Source organism: Mustela nigripes, chromosome X, assembly GCF_022355385.1.
Source record: "Mustela nigripes isolate SB6536 chromosome X, MUSNIG.SB6536, whole genome shotgun sequence".
Taxonomy (NCBI): domain Eukaryota; kingdom Metazoa; phylum Chordata; class Mammalia; order Carnivora; family Mustelidae; genus Mustela; species Mustela nigripes.
The window spans coordinates 74,299,258-74,316,122 of record NC_081575.1 but is presented as its reverse complement, the minus strand read 5'-3'; the positions used below and the strand labels follow the sequence as shown (position 1 = coordinate 74,316,122).

Sequence of the window (16,865 nt, the reverse complement as noted above, 5' to 3'; positions counted from 1 at the left end):
GGGAAGGGTAGGGGGAGCAGGGAGCCTGATGTGGGACTTGATTCCAGGACTCTGGGATCATGACCTGAGCTGAAGGCAAACACTTAACCGACTGAGCCACTCAGGTGCCCCTCAAATTTTCTCTCTTGTCCATCCCCATTGTTTTCTTATTTCATTCTATTTTTAATTCCTTCTCTCTTTTAATTCCATTTTGCTTTAAGCAGGTCTCAGACTTCCTGCCAGTAGTGTAGTTAGGTAGAAGCAACACAGCCTTAGAGTAAGAGGGACCTGGGCTGTGCATTTTTCTTAGTTGTTGGGCAATTAATTTACCTCTTTGAGCCACAGTTTCATCATTTATAAAATGGGCACAAATAACACCTTCCTTGCAAGGTTGTTGGGAATTGTGATGGATTGTCTGCAGATATGGCCAGCAATCTCTCCCATCTCTGACAAGCATGTCGCCCTTCCCGTTAGGATATTCCCCACTTCTTAAATCTGGGTTAGCTGTGTGACTTGTTTAGACTGCTATAGTGCAGCAGCAGTATTGCTATATCACTTTCTGGTCTTATGCCACAAAAGGCTTTGTTTTTTACCCTTTGGAAGCCTGGCACCACATGAAAAAATATGACTAATCTACTTAGAAGAGAGGCCAAAAGGAGGGGAGGCTGTGGAGGATAAAATACTAATAAGGCATGTGGGAAGACTGGGCAGCCCAGCTGAGGTGCCAGACATGAGAGTGTCGACATGATGGATCTTTCAGACCTAGCCAAGCTGTCTGAGGCAACATCACATGCAATATAAATAAGCTATTCCCAGCAAGTCTTGTATAAATTGCAGATCATGAGTAGCTTTAAAACCACTAAGTTTTGGTTTGTTTCACAACAGTTGATAAATGAACCAAGGAAACTAAGTAAGGTAATAGAACCCCACTCGGTGGCTAACAGGTATAGATGCTCAACACGTGATTGTTCCTTCCCATTCAGAAGCATCTCTGGGAAATGGCTATCTATTTAGTGGTGTGAAAATTGACTTTTAGAATTAACACATCTGACCTCCAGTGTCCAAGGATGCAGAGCAATTAACCACTTCTCATATACTTATAGGGACCTACTGAGGCCTATACAGGTTAGGATATACCCCCAGTCACACAGCTGAGTGTCCTCCCTTTGCCCACAGTGAGCCCAGGCCACCTCAAAAGCATGCTCAAAGATGAACAAAATCTGGGGTGATGACATAATATCAGGTAAGAAAAATAGTATTTCTTTGACTAGTCATTCAATCTATCTGAAGGAAATTAACACTTATTGAGTACTTACTATGTACCTAACATCTCTTACAACAGCCCCAGAAGTGGGTATTATTATATTCTGAGGACACTGAGGCACAGAGGCATTTTGGTCAGCTAATGGGTTACTGGGAAGCTATGGGACTACTTAATGTACAGGATGTTAATTAGGGAGGCCTTGGAATTAACACTTGTAGAGGAGAAACATTAGAGAAGGCAAGGTTAAGCAGAGGGTGCTGATGAACTACAGTCCAGTCTTAATGGAAACCTCAGTACACCCTATGGAGAACTCTGAAACTAGGATGGTCTTGCTCTGAAACTACAATGGTCTTTCACTGTTGTTCCCTATTATATCTCTATGGGGAACCAGGCCATTGTATTCTTGCATCGATCACTGGATTCCTAGACCTTAATTTCTAGTTTAGAGTTATTTCAACTACTCCTATCATCAAGCCAACCCAAAGGGAGAATGGCTTAAAGAAATAAAATGATCATAGAGAAGAGTAGAAACATATGGGCTCTAGAATCAAATCTGGATTCAAATCTTGAAATTTCTCTTTAGTTCTTTAAAGCCCAGTTACTTAACCAGTTATTTAACTCATTTATTTATTTATTTATTTATTTAAGTTATGTATGTATGTATGTATGTATTTAAGTTATTTAGTATCTTACCAGTTATTCAACTCTGGGCAAGTTATTTAATTTCTCTGTGCTTTGGTTTACCTTTTTGGAAAATGGTAATAAAAATACTTAGCTTGAAAGATTGTTTTAAAAATTAAATACAATCATGTACATAAAACATCTTGCAGAGATCTGGCACAGTGTAAATAGTGAATAAATGAGAATTATAACAATAATAAATTATTGTGCACTGGTATGTTTGGTTCCTTTACTTACAGGGTTGAGTGAGTAAAAGTTAAGAGCTACCCAGAAAGGGAAAAGTCACTGTATCTTTTCTATTACGTGGTACTTACAATTGTCAGCATTCACTTCAATGAACAAATGTTTATTTAAAAGAATTTGTACAGACATAACACTCTTACTTTCAAAGAGTGGAGGAACTTTTTATACTATGAATAAAAAAAAAAACCACTGGGGCAACTTAAAATTACAGTTAAGAAAGGAAGGGAAAATACCCCCTTTACCCAGTCAGGGACTGAGACTTGGATCTAAAGACAACCCCTATCTCTGTCCTTTAAGTCTGAGAGTGACTTGACTAGCAATCTGATTTTGGTAGAGAGGAGAACTGAAGGCTTGGTGAGTCCAGTGCCTTTTCTTTTGTAAGGGAAGGCCACCAACAGAATCTATTGGAAAGGGGATAGCCTGCAGCTGACCTGAGCTAAGGCTACCTTACCTTACATAAGAGGGCAGACTCAAGAGAGGGAGAGATGAATGGAAGGGAAGTCCCACCCTTTTACATATGTAAAATGGTCAGCACTCACTTGAATCTCAACTCATGCCTCTAACCCCTAGGATATATCATTGAGTAAATGCCAGAATAATGGTTTTGAACAAAAGTGGTTTTGAACATTTGGTAAAACAGATGTGCTGGGCCCTTCTCATCCTAAGGTTTCCCTATGGTAGAGCCCAATGATTTAGGCAGCAAGTTATTTAGGACTTGCAGAGGGAATTTCTGTGACTTATTTGAAAAATGAAGGTAATGGGAAAAGCCTGCAGGCCTCAAGATCTCTGGACACACAACCTGTGTTTGAGAACTTCAGCATATCTGGGGGACTGGCATGGAAGTGAACTCCATAATAGCAGCCAAGCCTCCCAAATGAATGGAAAGGAGGGCTTGTCCAACTTTCCTCTGGGCCTTGCTTAGATGAGATTAAATTAGGGGGCATATGAGGAAGATATATACACCAAGTCTTCTGGAAAGTCCAGCAAGAAGACTGTTGTCCCTTCAGAGCCTAAGGCAAAAGTACAGGGAGGGGGCACACTGGAGCCTTCACCTGAAACAAGGTCCTCCTCCAGCCCTCAACCCTTAGGCCCCAGGCCTCAGACACAAGAGGAGAGAATCATATCTGGCCCTTCTGCCCTTCCCTCAGCTTCGAACAAGGGCAGGGATTAAAATGTGGGTGGGAGAGAAGGGCTCATCAGATACACTGTCATTGGCACCTGAAACATATCTCTTCTTAAGTCAGAAACCCCAAGAGAAGAAAGAAATAAGAACAAAGTGAGAGGGGTCATGTTTCCATCACATCAAATAGAAAACTCAGTAGAGTTGGGGTAGGGTGGTTTCAAATAAGGACATTGATCACTCTGGCCAAGAGGAAGGGTTATGGTAGCAGAGCTCTATGTGTTCTCCATCTCTTCATTCATCCTGCTTCCGTTTTGGCTTTTTGGGGTTCCGGGACCGGCTCTTGGCTTTGCACAGAGGACATATAGGTGCATTTCGATGAATTTGTTGATGACATGACAAGCAGGCCTGGTGGAAGAACACAGGATAAAGAAAGTTAGTAATTAGATTCTTCTAGACAATGGTTCAGCCTTCTGATCCCCAAGGGTCCAGAAAGAAATTATAACTTCCCAACAGGAAGAGATTACTACTACTTCTCAACAAGTGAGACCCAAGTAAAGAGGTCAGTGCCAGATGTAAGGGAAGTAAAGGTTATAAGGAGATGAGGGTCAAAGAGAGTTATTGAGGTAAAATATCCAGAATTTGGAAATAAGGCAAAATGAGAATTACATAGCATTTTAACATTATATTGGAACATGGACCAACAGGCCCTATTAAGGATTATTTAATTCTCTAGGATAGGTATCAGTAAACTTTCTCTGCAAATGCCAGGAGAGTAAATATTTTAGACTTTTCAGATTACATTGTGTTAGCTGCAACTACTCAACTATAATTGTTTTACATGAAAGAAGTTACAGATAATACATAAACAGAAAAAAAAACATATGTGTATGCCAGTAAACCTTTATTTACAAAAACTGGGAGCAAGTCAGACTTGGCCTGTGGGTTCTAGTTTGCTGACCCCTGCTCTAGGAGACTGTCCCTTTGTTTGACTATTTACTATTGATCAGGGCCCAAACTGTGACTTATGCTAATAAGCTACAAATGGTTTTTGCCCAGTAGAAATGCAGAATATTTCTGTTCCAAAGAAAAGATAATCACAAAGGTTATAGTTTATTGCCCTGTAGGACATCAACCAGTTCTATATTTAATTTTGCAAAATTAGTTCAGCATTCCTTTCCTTTTCTTACTATATAGTTATCTGTTTCTCAAATGCTTTTGGAACCAGTTTTGTAATCCTGATGACTACCTCATTAACAACACATTGTCACTATATATTTGCACAGGTCTTATTTCTAACTTTTAAAAATTATGCTTAGGAGAGCCACCAACTTTCCTGCATTGTAGCCCCTTAGGGAATATGAAACAATAAAACGAGATGGTCTGCTATAGCACGTAAACACCAACCCTTCCTCTGTGTCCCGAGCAAAGGCTACTTTAGAAAGGCACCAAATTGGTAACCACAAAGCCCCAGTCCTAGCCTTCCATGGGGCTCCATGAAGATACTTTGCTTCCTCCACAACCCCTAGCCAGATCACTTACCTTCATAGGTGGGGGCTGCTGCCTAAAGGTGGCTGTCTGCCGAGTGTCCTGCTTTCTAGCCACTTGGAGTTGCTGGGCAGCAGCGGCTGCAGCGGCCAGAGACTCAGGGATGGGGGGCTCCTGAGGCTCCGTCTGCCACTCCGCTTTCTGCTTCTCAAAGTAACTTTGGAGATGAAAGACATTAGCTGGATCATTCTGAAAGCAAGGATAACCTTGCCCCTCTTAAAGACTCCATGCCACAGAACCAAAGGGGTTGGGCTGTGGCTCACTATAGAGTTTCTGCACACTCCCCAGGAAAGATTCTTCTCATTGGGTATCTGGGCCATTGTCTGCTGGGAAGGGTAATCTTCCTCCTCCTTGGTTTTGACAGATCCAGAAAATAAAGACTACCAGGGCTAGCAAAGTCCTTAAAGGGCATTTGCCTATTGTTCATCCCATGAACCCTTACATTAGTCTCATTAAGTATCCTCAGGCCTTTGTTGACATACTTCTAGGAATATGATGCTCACCACTTTCACAGACAGCCTGCCCTACTTTAAGGAAGTGTGCTTCCTTCTACTGAATTGAACTCTCTCTGTAAGATTAGTGTAGTTCTTAATTCTGGGTCTTAAGATGAAGCTGCAGGCTAGCCCCTGAAGACCATAAATGCCCAGGCTTCTATGTTTTCAAAGGTTTCTAGATGCCCCTGTTAGACCTTGACTTGTGAGGTGACCTGAGTCACACGCGCGCGCGCGCGCGCACACACACACACACACACACACAGTCATAGACACAGTCTTGTGTTATCAAAATTGCACAAAGAATTTTAAAAATTACTTGGTAATACTAGTCTAATCATCCTAACTTTGATACACAGAGACTTGCCCAAGGTCATAAAATGAGTCCGTAACTAACAGGCCTGAAGCTAGGACTGTGTTACATGACTTTTAAATAAGGCTTTATGTGTACCTATGCACCTCTGTATTTTTGTGTGTGTATGTGTTTGTATGTGTATGTGTTGTGTGTAAGTTACAGGGACAGGAAATAGGCAGCTTACTCCAAGGAGAGCTTCTCCTCCTCTTCACATAGGTCAGGGAGCCTCTGCAGGCCTAGAGTCATGCGTAGGGCATCGACATGTTCCTTCAGTGGCTTATACTCATCATGTAGCCGCCGGGTAGACTCTAGCAACTTATTTAGGTCATTCTCAGACTGTTTGATGGTGTTTTCCATCTGGAACACAGAGTGAGGTAGGTACAGAGAAAAGACACTATCATTCTCTGCAAGGATCTACAGCTAAGTGAATAAAATAGCCCAGGCCCCAGATCCAGACCAATCTATGGTTAAGTCCTTCATTTACCATATATTTATTCTATGTGGCTCTTGTCAAGCCTTGGTTTTTTTCCATTTTTATAAGATGATAACAATAGTTTCTACATCTCTAATCCAGACTGATTTGAGTAAACAGGGAATATTCTCCATTGTCTCTGTGATCTGAGAAACAATAAACTTGAGAAAACTCACTGCCTGGATTGGAAAAAGAATAACAGTATCTACCTCATATAAATCTTATAAAGATTCAGTGATTGAATTTATATAAAGCTCTCAGTAAAGGGGCTACTGCAGAGTAAACTCTCAATAAATGTTAGTTATTATTCAAATATAGCACCTTAAATGAGCACTTAAGAGTTCATTTAGTTCATCCCACCATCATTTTACTGATCAGAGAATTGAGACTCAGAAAGAAGAAACTTAAGAAACTTCCCCAGAGAAATGCTTCTTAGGGGGAAAGCATAGACAAAGACACAGGGCTTAAGCTTCCAAGGCTGGTTTTCAAAATGTAGTCACCAAATCAGCAGCATTAGCATCATCTGGAAACTCATTAGGAATGCAAATTCTTAAGCATGGCCCCAGACATATAGAAATCAGAAATCCTGGGGTAGAGTCCAATAATCTATGTTTCAGGAACCTTTTCAGGTGAACTGGATTCATGCTTAAGTTTGACTTCCACTGGCTTAGATTTTCAGCCCCTTTGTGACTAATACTTTTTTATTTGTATTGGATTTGTATACTCTGTTCGCTGGCAGCAGCTCATGAAACCCTGGAATCCTGTGATCTTATGATAGAAAATACCAAGTACCTACTATCCAAATCATAGTCCTATTTCCTTTAAGATCCCAGGCTTGGCAATGTGAGGAAATAAGTATTGCCATAGAAATAAGTTTTCCAAGAATAATAAAAACTCCTTCAAATGTAATTTCTTTTTTGTTTTAAAGATTTTATTTATTTATTTGACAGTCAGAGATTACAAGTAGGCTGAGAGGCAGGCAGAGAGAGAGAGAAGAGGAAGCAGGCTCCCTGCTGAGCAGAGAGCCCAATGTGGGGCTCGATCCCAAGACCCTGGGATCATGACCTGAGCTGAAGGCAGAGGCTTTAACCCACTAAGCCATCCAGGCACCCCTCAAATGTAATTTCTAAAAAAAAAGAAAAAGAAAAATGTTTCTCATTGTCCTAGGCTCTAAGGATTGGAGAGGACTTTATAAGTCAACACTTCCATTTTTCCTCCTGGTTCATCAATTCTGTAGTCCAGACAGGTGATCATTCAGACTATCCTTGAATAACTCCAAAAATTGGGGAACTTTATCACCTTAGCAGGCAGTTTATTCCCCTGTTTCAGGTATCTCCAAAAGAGAAACTCTAATGAGGGGGCTACACTTTAGTAGGCTGACAAGGATTGTTTAGCTTACTTGGAAGATTTGGAGCCCTTTGAGCTAGACCTCAGAGGCAGCTGCCTGCTCTGCATTACTCCAAGGCTATCTCTCAACTCCCAGACTCCCAGGATAAGAACACAGTAGTGCTGAAAGAGACCTTACAGGTGACTGAATCCCTGTCATAGTAAAGTGAGAAAATGGGGCCCAGGAGAAAGAGGGACTTGTCCAGTGATATATGGTCAGTCAGTGACAGAGCCAGAGCTAGATCTCGAACTCCTGGATTCTTCCATTCCATCACAACTGATGCTTACTTCCCCAAGTTGGCTTCAGCCACATCTCAAGAAGAGGCCATAGTACTCACTACTGTCTATTCCTCAAAGGGCCCAGAGGTAGGCTTCGGGAAGCCATCCACATACCACGTTGATATCAGCATGGATCAGTCGGAGTTCCTCCACATGGGCCATCTTCTCCTGTAGCAGCAGGTCCATCTCCTGCTTATATTCCTTCAGGTGCCTCTCCTCTGATTCAAGGGCCTCAAACTCAGCCTTCAAACGTGACTTGATCTTCTCCATCTGCAGAGTCTTGTTCCTACAATTACCAAAAGCAAGAAACAGACGAGCAGGAAAAGAGAGGAAAATGGGAATGGAGTATGGACTTAGGCCCTCAGCCAAGTCTATTTTTCTAAGCCATCTTTCTAAGCCTTTTTTTCTCCAGCCTCCCCCAAAAGTAGAAGATCCTTTATTCTACGATTGAAGGTCAGTGGGTCTCAAAAGGGGATAATGTTATGGTTTTTGTTATTAGACTGATTCAAGAAAGAGCACTATTGGCATGTAGTGGGCAAGGGCCAGAGATGCTAAATAGACTCTCAGTGCACAGGAAAGTCCCACACCACAAATAACTCCCACCCGAGATGCTAAACATGACCCTTGAGAAACTTTTAAAGGAGCATTGTCCATTAAATTTTCTACAATGACGGAAATGTTCTATATCTATACTTTCCCATACACTAGGCACATGTAGATACAGGGTACTTGAAATGTGGCTAAATCAGCTGAAGAATTGAATTTTGAATTTTATTTAATTTTAATTAATGTAACTTTAAACCATCACATGTGGTTAATTGAACAGCACTGCTCTACAGGGTCTACTCCTCTCTTCCAGAAGAGGAAGGGTAATGGAAGAACTATAGTTCATTTCTTTTCCTAAAAAAAAAAAAACCTATATATGGTTGTTAAATCCCAATTGTATACTCTCTGGTTCAGTAAGTGCACACCTGTGAATTTATTCTAAGGAAATAATTAGAGGAAACAAAAAGTTAATATGCAGGAATACTCATTCTGGACTATGAGCAAAATTGCAATATGTAGGAAGCCATTAAAAGAATCATTATGAAGACTTGTGACATGGAAAATGTTGAAGATATACTCAATTAAAAAGTATATACAGTTAGGTTGAATTTTTCAAAGTATACATGCACAAAGTATACTGGCACAGTTTCAAAGACTTTTAACACCATTTGAAGCCTGCCTAAATGAAAGAGCCACAAAGCTTTGGAAGGAGGCTCCTATAGAGCACATTGTTTTCCTCCCACTGGCTCTCTGTGCTCTCTGGTTTTTAGGTACTGCCTAGCTGTTATTCATCACTCAGGTTTAGCATCTCCTGTCCTCTGCATTAGTACTTGGCTTTCATCTTTGCTCCAGCCCATCCCATGGGTGCTCTTGCTCTACACACTGGCCTCTGGCTTTAGCCTGTTTTTGTCTTTAGTTTCTCTCTCCTGTGGATACTGCCTTAAGAGGTGACCATCAGTGGTACAGAACCACAAAGAGTACTGTATTATGTGGATAGGGCAATGGGAGAAAATTTTTTCTTTATTCAAAACTTTTTTTCATATTACTATATTTTGTTACCTTAGGAAAGGGTAAAAACGTTGGGTGTTATTATCCTATTTGTAAAAGAAAAAAAGAAAGAAATTGAGGTTCGGGTATTAACTTGCCCAAGACTACAGAACTAGTAAATGGGATGTAAACATTTGAATGCAGGGCTCTCTAATGCCACCCACTATTCCACACTGCCTAAGTGGGGTTTCCCAGACTAAACAGCATAAACATATTGAGGGTTCTTGGTATACCTGTTCAACTGTCTTGCAAAGTATGAAACTGATTTGTATTGGTCAATCAACTAACTATTTAGAGTCCCTCCTATCTCAATTTCTTCCTCTAGATTACATGCAGAACAATCTGAATTTCATCTATCCTTATCCCAATTTACAGATAAGAAACTAATGAGATTCAAAGTTATATAGTATATCACACTAAGTCGTAGAGCCAGTTTGTGGCAGTGCTCACCCTACAACCTTTTTCTGTATTAAGCACAGCAATATTAGGAAGGGAACACAAGCTTTAGATTCAGGCCTGGATATAAATCTGTGTTCTGCCCTTGATTGGTTATTTGTTTTTAGACAACAATAATAACAGTTGTTATATGCAACTGATGATTTCTTGAACACTACAACTGAAACTCATGATATACTACATGTTGGTTAATTGACTTTAAATTAAAAAAAGGGGGGAGGCAAGATGGTGGGAGAGTAAGGGACCTCAGTTCATCTAGTCCCTCATATTTAGCTGTATATCTATAAAACCATTCTAAACACACATAAATTCAGCCTGAGATGTAAGAAAATACATCTGGAACTCTACAAATGGAAAAACAACAGCTTTTTGCAAGGTAGGAAGTGCAGAATCATGAATCTTCAGGAAATGTTGGAAGATAAAAAGACAGGGGATGGAGCCTCCATAAGCTGGTTACCAGAAGTGCAAAAATCAGAACCATTAGAAACCTTCTCCAGGGAGAGACATCCCTTTCTGAAAAGGGAACAGGGATTAAAAGAGCAGAATTTTACGTGCATCACTGTGGTCTCAGGATACCAGAAACAAAGAAAAACAGGGCTGCCTGATCTGAAAGAGTGTCCAAGCAGTGGAGTGGGAAAACTGGTTATGGTCAGTGAGCCCAGAAGGGACTCTCAGCTCCAGTTACCATAAACTGCAAGGCAGACCAGTAGGGAGGCTGTTCTCTTCCTAAGCACCCTGAAAAAGACTGGGACATGTAGGCCATTTAACATCCCTGGGAGTGACAAAACAGCTGAGCCTATGACTGAGCAACAGCTCTCAGGGCAGTGGTGGTCCCAGAAAGGATAGTAGGATGGCATCCAGCTGTGACCTGGGAGCAGTGAAGCAGGACATGCATGCAAGCTCCCAGTAGCTCCCAGTTGCAGACACAAAGTGAAGTGTTGCTCATGGACCCTGGGGGCTCCCCCAGGATAATTTCAGTGGGGGCAAACGATGAGAGTCTGTGGGTTTGGTGAACACGGAAGTGGAGATGGTTTGACTTGGAGGGCTTACTAAAGAAGTATGGTTGACTTGGAGAGTTTACTGAAGAAGGGGGACCATGATCTTGCAGCTCTGGGCCAGAGATCCTGGCACAGCTGGTTTTGTTCTGACCTTCTGAAGAGGTGAAGAAAGCCACCAGGGAATAAAAGCCACACAGAAGACCAGCTAACCTTAAGCCCATCCCCCTGACAAGGGGTGGGGTAACTCCACCCAAGCAAGACACTAGAAAGCCAAAACAGCAGGCCCCTCCCAGGAAGAACTGGTGAATGACAGGCTTATATATCTGACAGGACTGTAAAACTCCAGCACCAGGGGAAAACAATATATTGAGTTCCAGGTGTTTTCTCCCAAATCATTTATCCCTTAGTCTAAAATTTTATATTTCTTATTTTTATGAACATTTTCCCCATTGCAACTAGAGTTTTATTTTACCAACTTATATTTTTAAATTACCTTTTTAATTTTCCCCCCTCACATCCACATTTTATAGATTTATGCCTTACTCTAGTCCTTTTTTCACTATAGCCAAAATTCAATCAGGAACAAGATCACACTGCTTTGTCTACCCTATGAGATTATAGTATCTACCCCCCCTTTTTATTGTTTTGGCTCATCTTGGGTTTATTTCCTTTTCTTTGATGGCTTCAAACCACTCCACATTTTTTCCAGGATGAATATGTCTTGGCTCATGGTTGATATTTTGGACTCTGTTCATTCACTCAGCCATCCTTTCCTGGGCAGAATAAAGGAAAGAACCAGAGGCAGTGTTCTCTGCAACAGAGCTAATCGATACGGATATAAGCAAGATGTCAGAGATAAAATTCAGGATAGCAATCAAAAAGTTAATAGCTAGGCTTTAAAAAGTGTAAATGAAAATACAGAATCTCTAAGGGTGGAAATAAGATCTAAAGAGGCCAAACTATGCTATGAATGAGATGCAGTTTAAACTGAATGCTCTAACAGCTAGGGTAAATGGGACAGAAGAGAGAATAAGTGATCTAGAGGACAGGCTAATAGAAAGGAATGAAGTGGAGGAAAATAGAGAAAGACAACTAATTGCCCATGAAGGAAGGCTTCAGGAATTTCATAATGCCTTGAAACAAACCAATGTCCAAATTACAGGGATCTCAGAGGAGGTGGAGAGAGACTCTAGAAGGTCTATTCAAGCAAATTATTACTGAAAACTTCCCTAATCTTGGGAAGGAAACAAGCATTCATGTCCATGAGGCAGAGAGGACCCCTCTCAAAATCAATAAAAATAGATGAACACTCTGACATATAATAGTGAAGCTTGCAAATCTTAAACCAAAGAAGCTATGCTGAGAGTAGCTAGGGAGAGATTTCTTATGTATGGAGAGAGGAACATCAGAATAACATCAGACCTAACCACAGAAACCTGGCAAGACAGAAAGAGCTGGAAAGACATATTCAGGGTACTAAATGAGAAGAACATGCAACCAAGAATACTTTATCCAGCAAGGCTCTCATTCAGAATGGAAGGAGAGATAACGAGTTTCCAGGACACTCAGAAATTGAGAGAATATGTGACAACCAAGCCAGCCCTGCAAGAAATAGGAAGAGGGACCCTATAAGTGAAGACACAACCCATGAGTAATATAGACCAGAAATTTACACAGAAACAGGGACTTTGGGAGAGGGGGGCATGATGGTGACTGAGTGGAGGACTTCATTTCATCTAGTTCCTCAAGTATAGCTGGATATCTATCAAACCATTCTGAATATACATGAATTCAACCTGAGATGTAAGTAGATTTATCTGGATCTCCACAAGCAGAAAAATGACTACTTTTTTTGAAGTAGGAGGTGTGGGATCTCGAATGTTTGGGAAAAATATCTGAAGAGAAGCAGAGTGGGGAGGAAGCCTCCACAAGCCTGCCACTGGAAATTGATATAACACTGGAGCAAAAAAAATGAAACCCTTGGAAATCCATCCTAGTGAGAGGCACCCTCTTCTGAAAAGGGCACAGGGAGTGAGTAGGGCCAAATTCTAGGTGGACCATTGTGGTTTTGGGGTTCCAGAAGACTCAGGAAGAATGGGAGAGCCTAAACCAATGGAGTGCTTAAGCAATGGAATAGGGGGACTGGTTGTGTTCAGGAAGCCCAGAGGGGGCTTTCAGCTCTGAACACCATAAACTGTGGGGCCAACCTGTTAGGAAGGCCGCCCTCTGCCTGACCATCCTGAAAAAGACTAAAAGGTGCGGGCTGTCAAACATCTTAGGGGAGATATAGAACTGCTTGCACCCATGACAAGGACAGATTTCAGGGCAGAGTGGCCTATGAGGAGACGCTGGGGCCACCCAGGGGTGGGGCAGCACACAGTGTCATCTAGGAGCTGCAGAGGAGGGTGCACATGCGAGCCCACAGCTGCTGGCAGTTGTGGAGTCACATGGTGCAGAGGTGCTCACGGGTTCCCATGGCTCCCTTGGGAGAAGAGCACCTGGTGGGAATCACGGGATTCATCAGTTTGGTACATAAAGACCTGCTCCCATGACTGGGCAACAGCATTCAGGGCAGTGTCACCCCCAAGGAACACTGGGGCAGCACACAATATAACCTGGGAGATGTGAAAGAGGGTGCACGTATGAGCCAATGGATGTTACCAATTGCAGAATCACAAAGCAGATACTTGCAGGTCCCCATGACTCCCCTGGGAGAGGTGGGGGAGGCACGAATTGCATGAGTGTGTAGAGTCTGGTACATGCAGCGGTGGAGAAGGACTGGCCTGTAGAATTTTATGGGGGTGAGGGGTGGACCTCAACATTGCAGCTCTGGGCCGGAGATTCCTGAAAGGCCACATTTGTTGTGACCCTCTAAAGAGAAGCAGAAAGATGACAAGGAACGAACGCTATGCAGCCAATCCACTCACATTAAGCCCATCCCCCTGATAAGGGATGGGACAACTTCACCCAGGAAAAGACTCCTGAGAAGCTAAGAAGCATACCCCTCACCCAGAAGGCAGATTATGAATGATGAGCTTACTTGCCACAATACTGTAAAATTCTAGTGCCAGAGGAAAATCATACAGGGAGGTCCAGGTGTTTCCTCCTGGCTCGCTCATATTTCAGATAAAAATTTTACATTTCATTTTTAGTTTCTTTTCTTATTTTTTCTTTCCTTTTTTTTTAATATAATTTTTTATTTTTTATAAACATGTATTTTTATCCCCAGTGGTACAGGTCTGTGAATCACCAGGTTTACACACTTCACTTCCATTTCAAAAAGATTTGTATTTTCCAGACTATATTTTTAAGTCACTTAACTTTAATTTTCCTTCTCTATATTTGTTTCTATTTTTATTTTTATTTCTATAACTCTTATTTCTATTTTCTATATATTTTTATAGATTTATGCCCCATATAAGCCCGTTTTTCACTCTATTCAATTTTATCTTGGTATGCATGTAAGTTCTGATTTCTTTGCAATTTTGGGAAATAGTGTCTTCTAACACACTGAACAAAAATCAAGCAGGAACAGCCACACCCCCTGCTCGGTTCACATTGAGAGATTATAATCTTTCTCCTGATCCCCTCTTTATTTTTTCTCTTATCTCTTTTCTTTTTTATTGTTTTGGATCATCTTGGCTTTGGTGGCATATCTGTGATAGTTTCTACCACTTCAGATTTTTTTGTAGGTGCATTTTGCCTTGGTTGTGGTTGATATTTGGGACTCTGTAAATTCTCTCAACCATCCCTCAACAGAATAACTAGGAGAAGGAACTCCCAAAAAAGAAAAGAGCCAGAGACGACATGCTCTGCTACAGATCTAAGGGATATGGATACAAGCAAGATGTCAGAGATAGACTTCAGGGTACCAATTATGAAGTCAACAGCTAGGCCTGATAAAAGCATTAGCAGCAAGAAATAATCTCTAAGGGCATAAATGAAATCAAATCAGGCCAAATTAAAAAAATCCTATGAATGAGATGCAGTCTAAACTGGATACTCTAACAACCAGCGTAAATGACACAGAAGAACAAATAACTGATCTAGAAGATAAGCTGATAGAAAAGAAGGAAGCTGAGGAAGATAGGGATAGATAGCTAGAAGCCCATGAGAAAAGACTTAGAGAGATCAATGGCACCATGAAACATTGCAATGTCAGAATTATTGGGACCACTAAGGGGGTGGAGAGAGAGAGGGCTAGAAGATATATATGAGCAAATCATAGCTCAGAACTTCCTTAATTTGGGGAAGGAAACAAGCATTCTTGTCCGAGAGGCAGAAAGGACCCCTTCCAAATCAATAAAAACAGACCAATACCCCAGTATATAACAGAGAAACTTGCAAATCTTATAGGGACAGAAGCTATCTGGAGAGCAGTTAGGGGTAAGAGATTTATGATATACAGAAGGAGGAACATTGAAATAACATCAGACATATCCACAGAGACCTGGAAAGCTGGAAAGGGCTGGCAAGACATAATCAGGGTACTAAATGAGAAGAACGTGCAGCCAAGAATACTCTATCCAGCAAGGCTGTGATTCATAATGGACGGAGAGATAAAGAGCTTCCAGGGCAGGGAGAAACTGAAAGAATATGTGACCACCAAGCCGGCCCTGCAAGAAATATAGTGGGGAGTCTGTAAAAGAAGAATATAGACCAAAAATTTACAGAGACAATCTACAGAAACAGGAACTTTATAAGCAATATTATGGCACTAAATTCATCTTTTAATAGTTATTGTCAACATGAACAGACTGAAAGCTCCCATCAAACAGCACAGGGTTTCAGATCAGATCAAAAAGCAGGACCCATAAATGCTGTTGTTTCCTTATTGATTTTATCTTTGGATGATCTATTACTGGGAGTGGTGTGTTAAAATCCCCATCTATTAATGTATTTATATCAATATGAGTCTTTATCTTGATTACTAGTTGGCTTATGTAGTTGGCTGCTCTGTATTGGGAGCATAAATATTTACAATTGTTAGATCTTCTTGGTGGATAGTCCCTTTAAGAATGATGTAGTGTCCTTTTGTATCTCTGACTACAGTCTTTAGTTTAAAATCTAATTTATCTGATATGAGAATCACTACCCAAGCCTTCTTTGCAGGCCCATTGGCATGAAAGATGGTTCTCCATCCCTTCACTTTCAGTCTGGATGTATCCTTAGGTTCAAAATGGGTCTCATGTAGACAACATATGGATGGGTCTTATCGTTTTATCCAATCTGCAACCCTATGCTGTTTTATGGGAGTGTTTAGGCGATTTACATACAGAGTGATTATTGAGAGATACGTTTTTTTTTTTTTTTGAGAGATACGTTTTTATTGACATCATGTTGCCTGTAAAGTCCTTGTTTCTAAAGATTGTCCCTGTAAATTTCTGTTCTATGACTCTCTTGGGTTCTTCTTCTATAAACCTCTCCCCCCTTAATATTTCTTGTAGTGCCAGCATGGTGGTCACATACTCTTTTAATCCTTGCCAGTCTTGGAGGCTCTTTATCTCTCCATCCATTTTGAATGTCAGCCTTGCTGGATAAGTATTCTTGGCTACATGTTCTTCTCATTTAGTGCCCTGAATACGTCTTGTCAGCCCTTTCTGACTTGCCAGATTTCTGTGGACAGATCTGATGTTATTCTGATGGGCCTTCCTCTGTACATAAGGAATCTCTTCCCCCTAGCTGCTCTCAAGAGCTCCTGTCTAAAATTATGATTCATCAGTTTCATAATCAGGTGTCCCGAGGTCTTTCAAGATTCTATGATCTTGGGGGGGTAGACCTTTCTGCCTCTAGGACATGAATGCTGGTTCTGGAACATTCCCCATATTGGGACAATTTTCATGGAGAATTTGTTCAACTTTATCCTCTAGTCTTCTTTCTTTCTCCTCCTCCTCAGGGATTCCAATAATTCTGAATTTGGAACATTTCATGGCATCATTTATTTCCCTAATTCTGTTTTCATGGCTTCTCAGCTATTTGTTCCAGGCCTCTCCTGATCCC

General features: G+C 41.2%; 1 protein-coding gene across 3 annotated transcripts in view; it reads right to left on the bottom strand.

The window, feature by feature from the left end:
• Positions 1 to 2,254: 2,254 nt before the first annotated feature.
• The window catches only part of ZC4H2 (zinc finger C4H2-type containing), a 68,812-nt gene continuing 54,201 nt past the window's right edge, over positions 2,255 to 16,865 (bottom strand). For 2 of the 3 annotated variants that reach the window (XM_059386214.1, XM_059386212.1), the window contains 4 exons: positions 7,933 to 8,104; positions 5,866 to 6,038; positions 4,830 to 4,992; positions 2,255 to 3,695 (listed from right to left, as the gene is read on the bottom strand). In XM_059386214.1, the coding sequence (XP_059242197.1) occupies positions 3,582 to 3,695; positions 4,830 to 4,992; positions 5,866 to 6,038; positions 7,933 to 8,104 (622 nt within the window). In that variant the 3' untranslated portion in view covers positions 2,255 to 3,581. The remainder of the gene's footprint in view (positions 3,696 to 4,829; positions 4,993 to 5,865; positions 6,039 to 7,932; positions 8,105 to 16,865) is intronic. The other variant, XM_059386213.1, reaches the window with a different exon arrangement.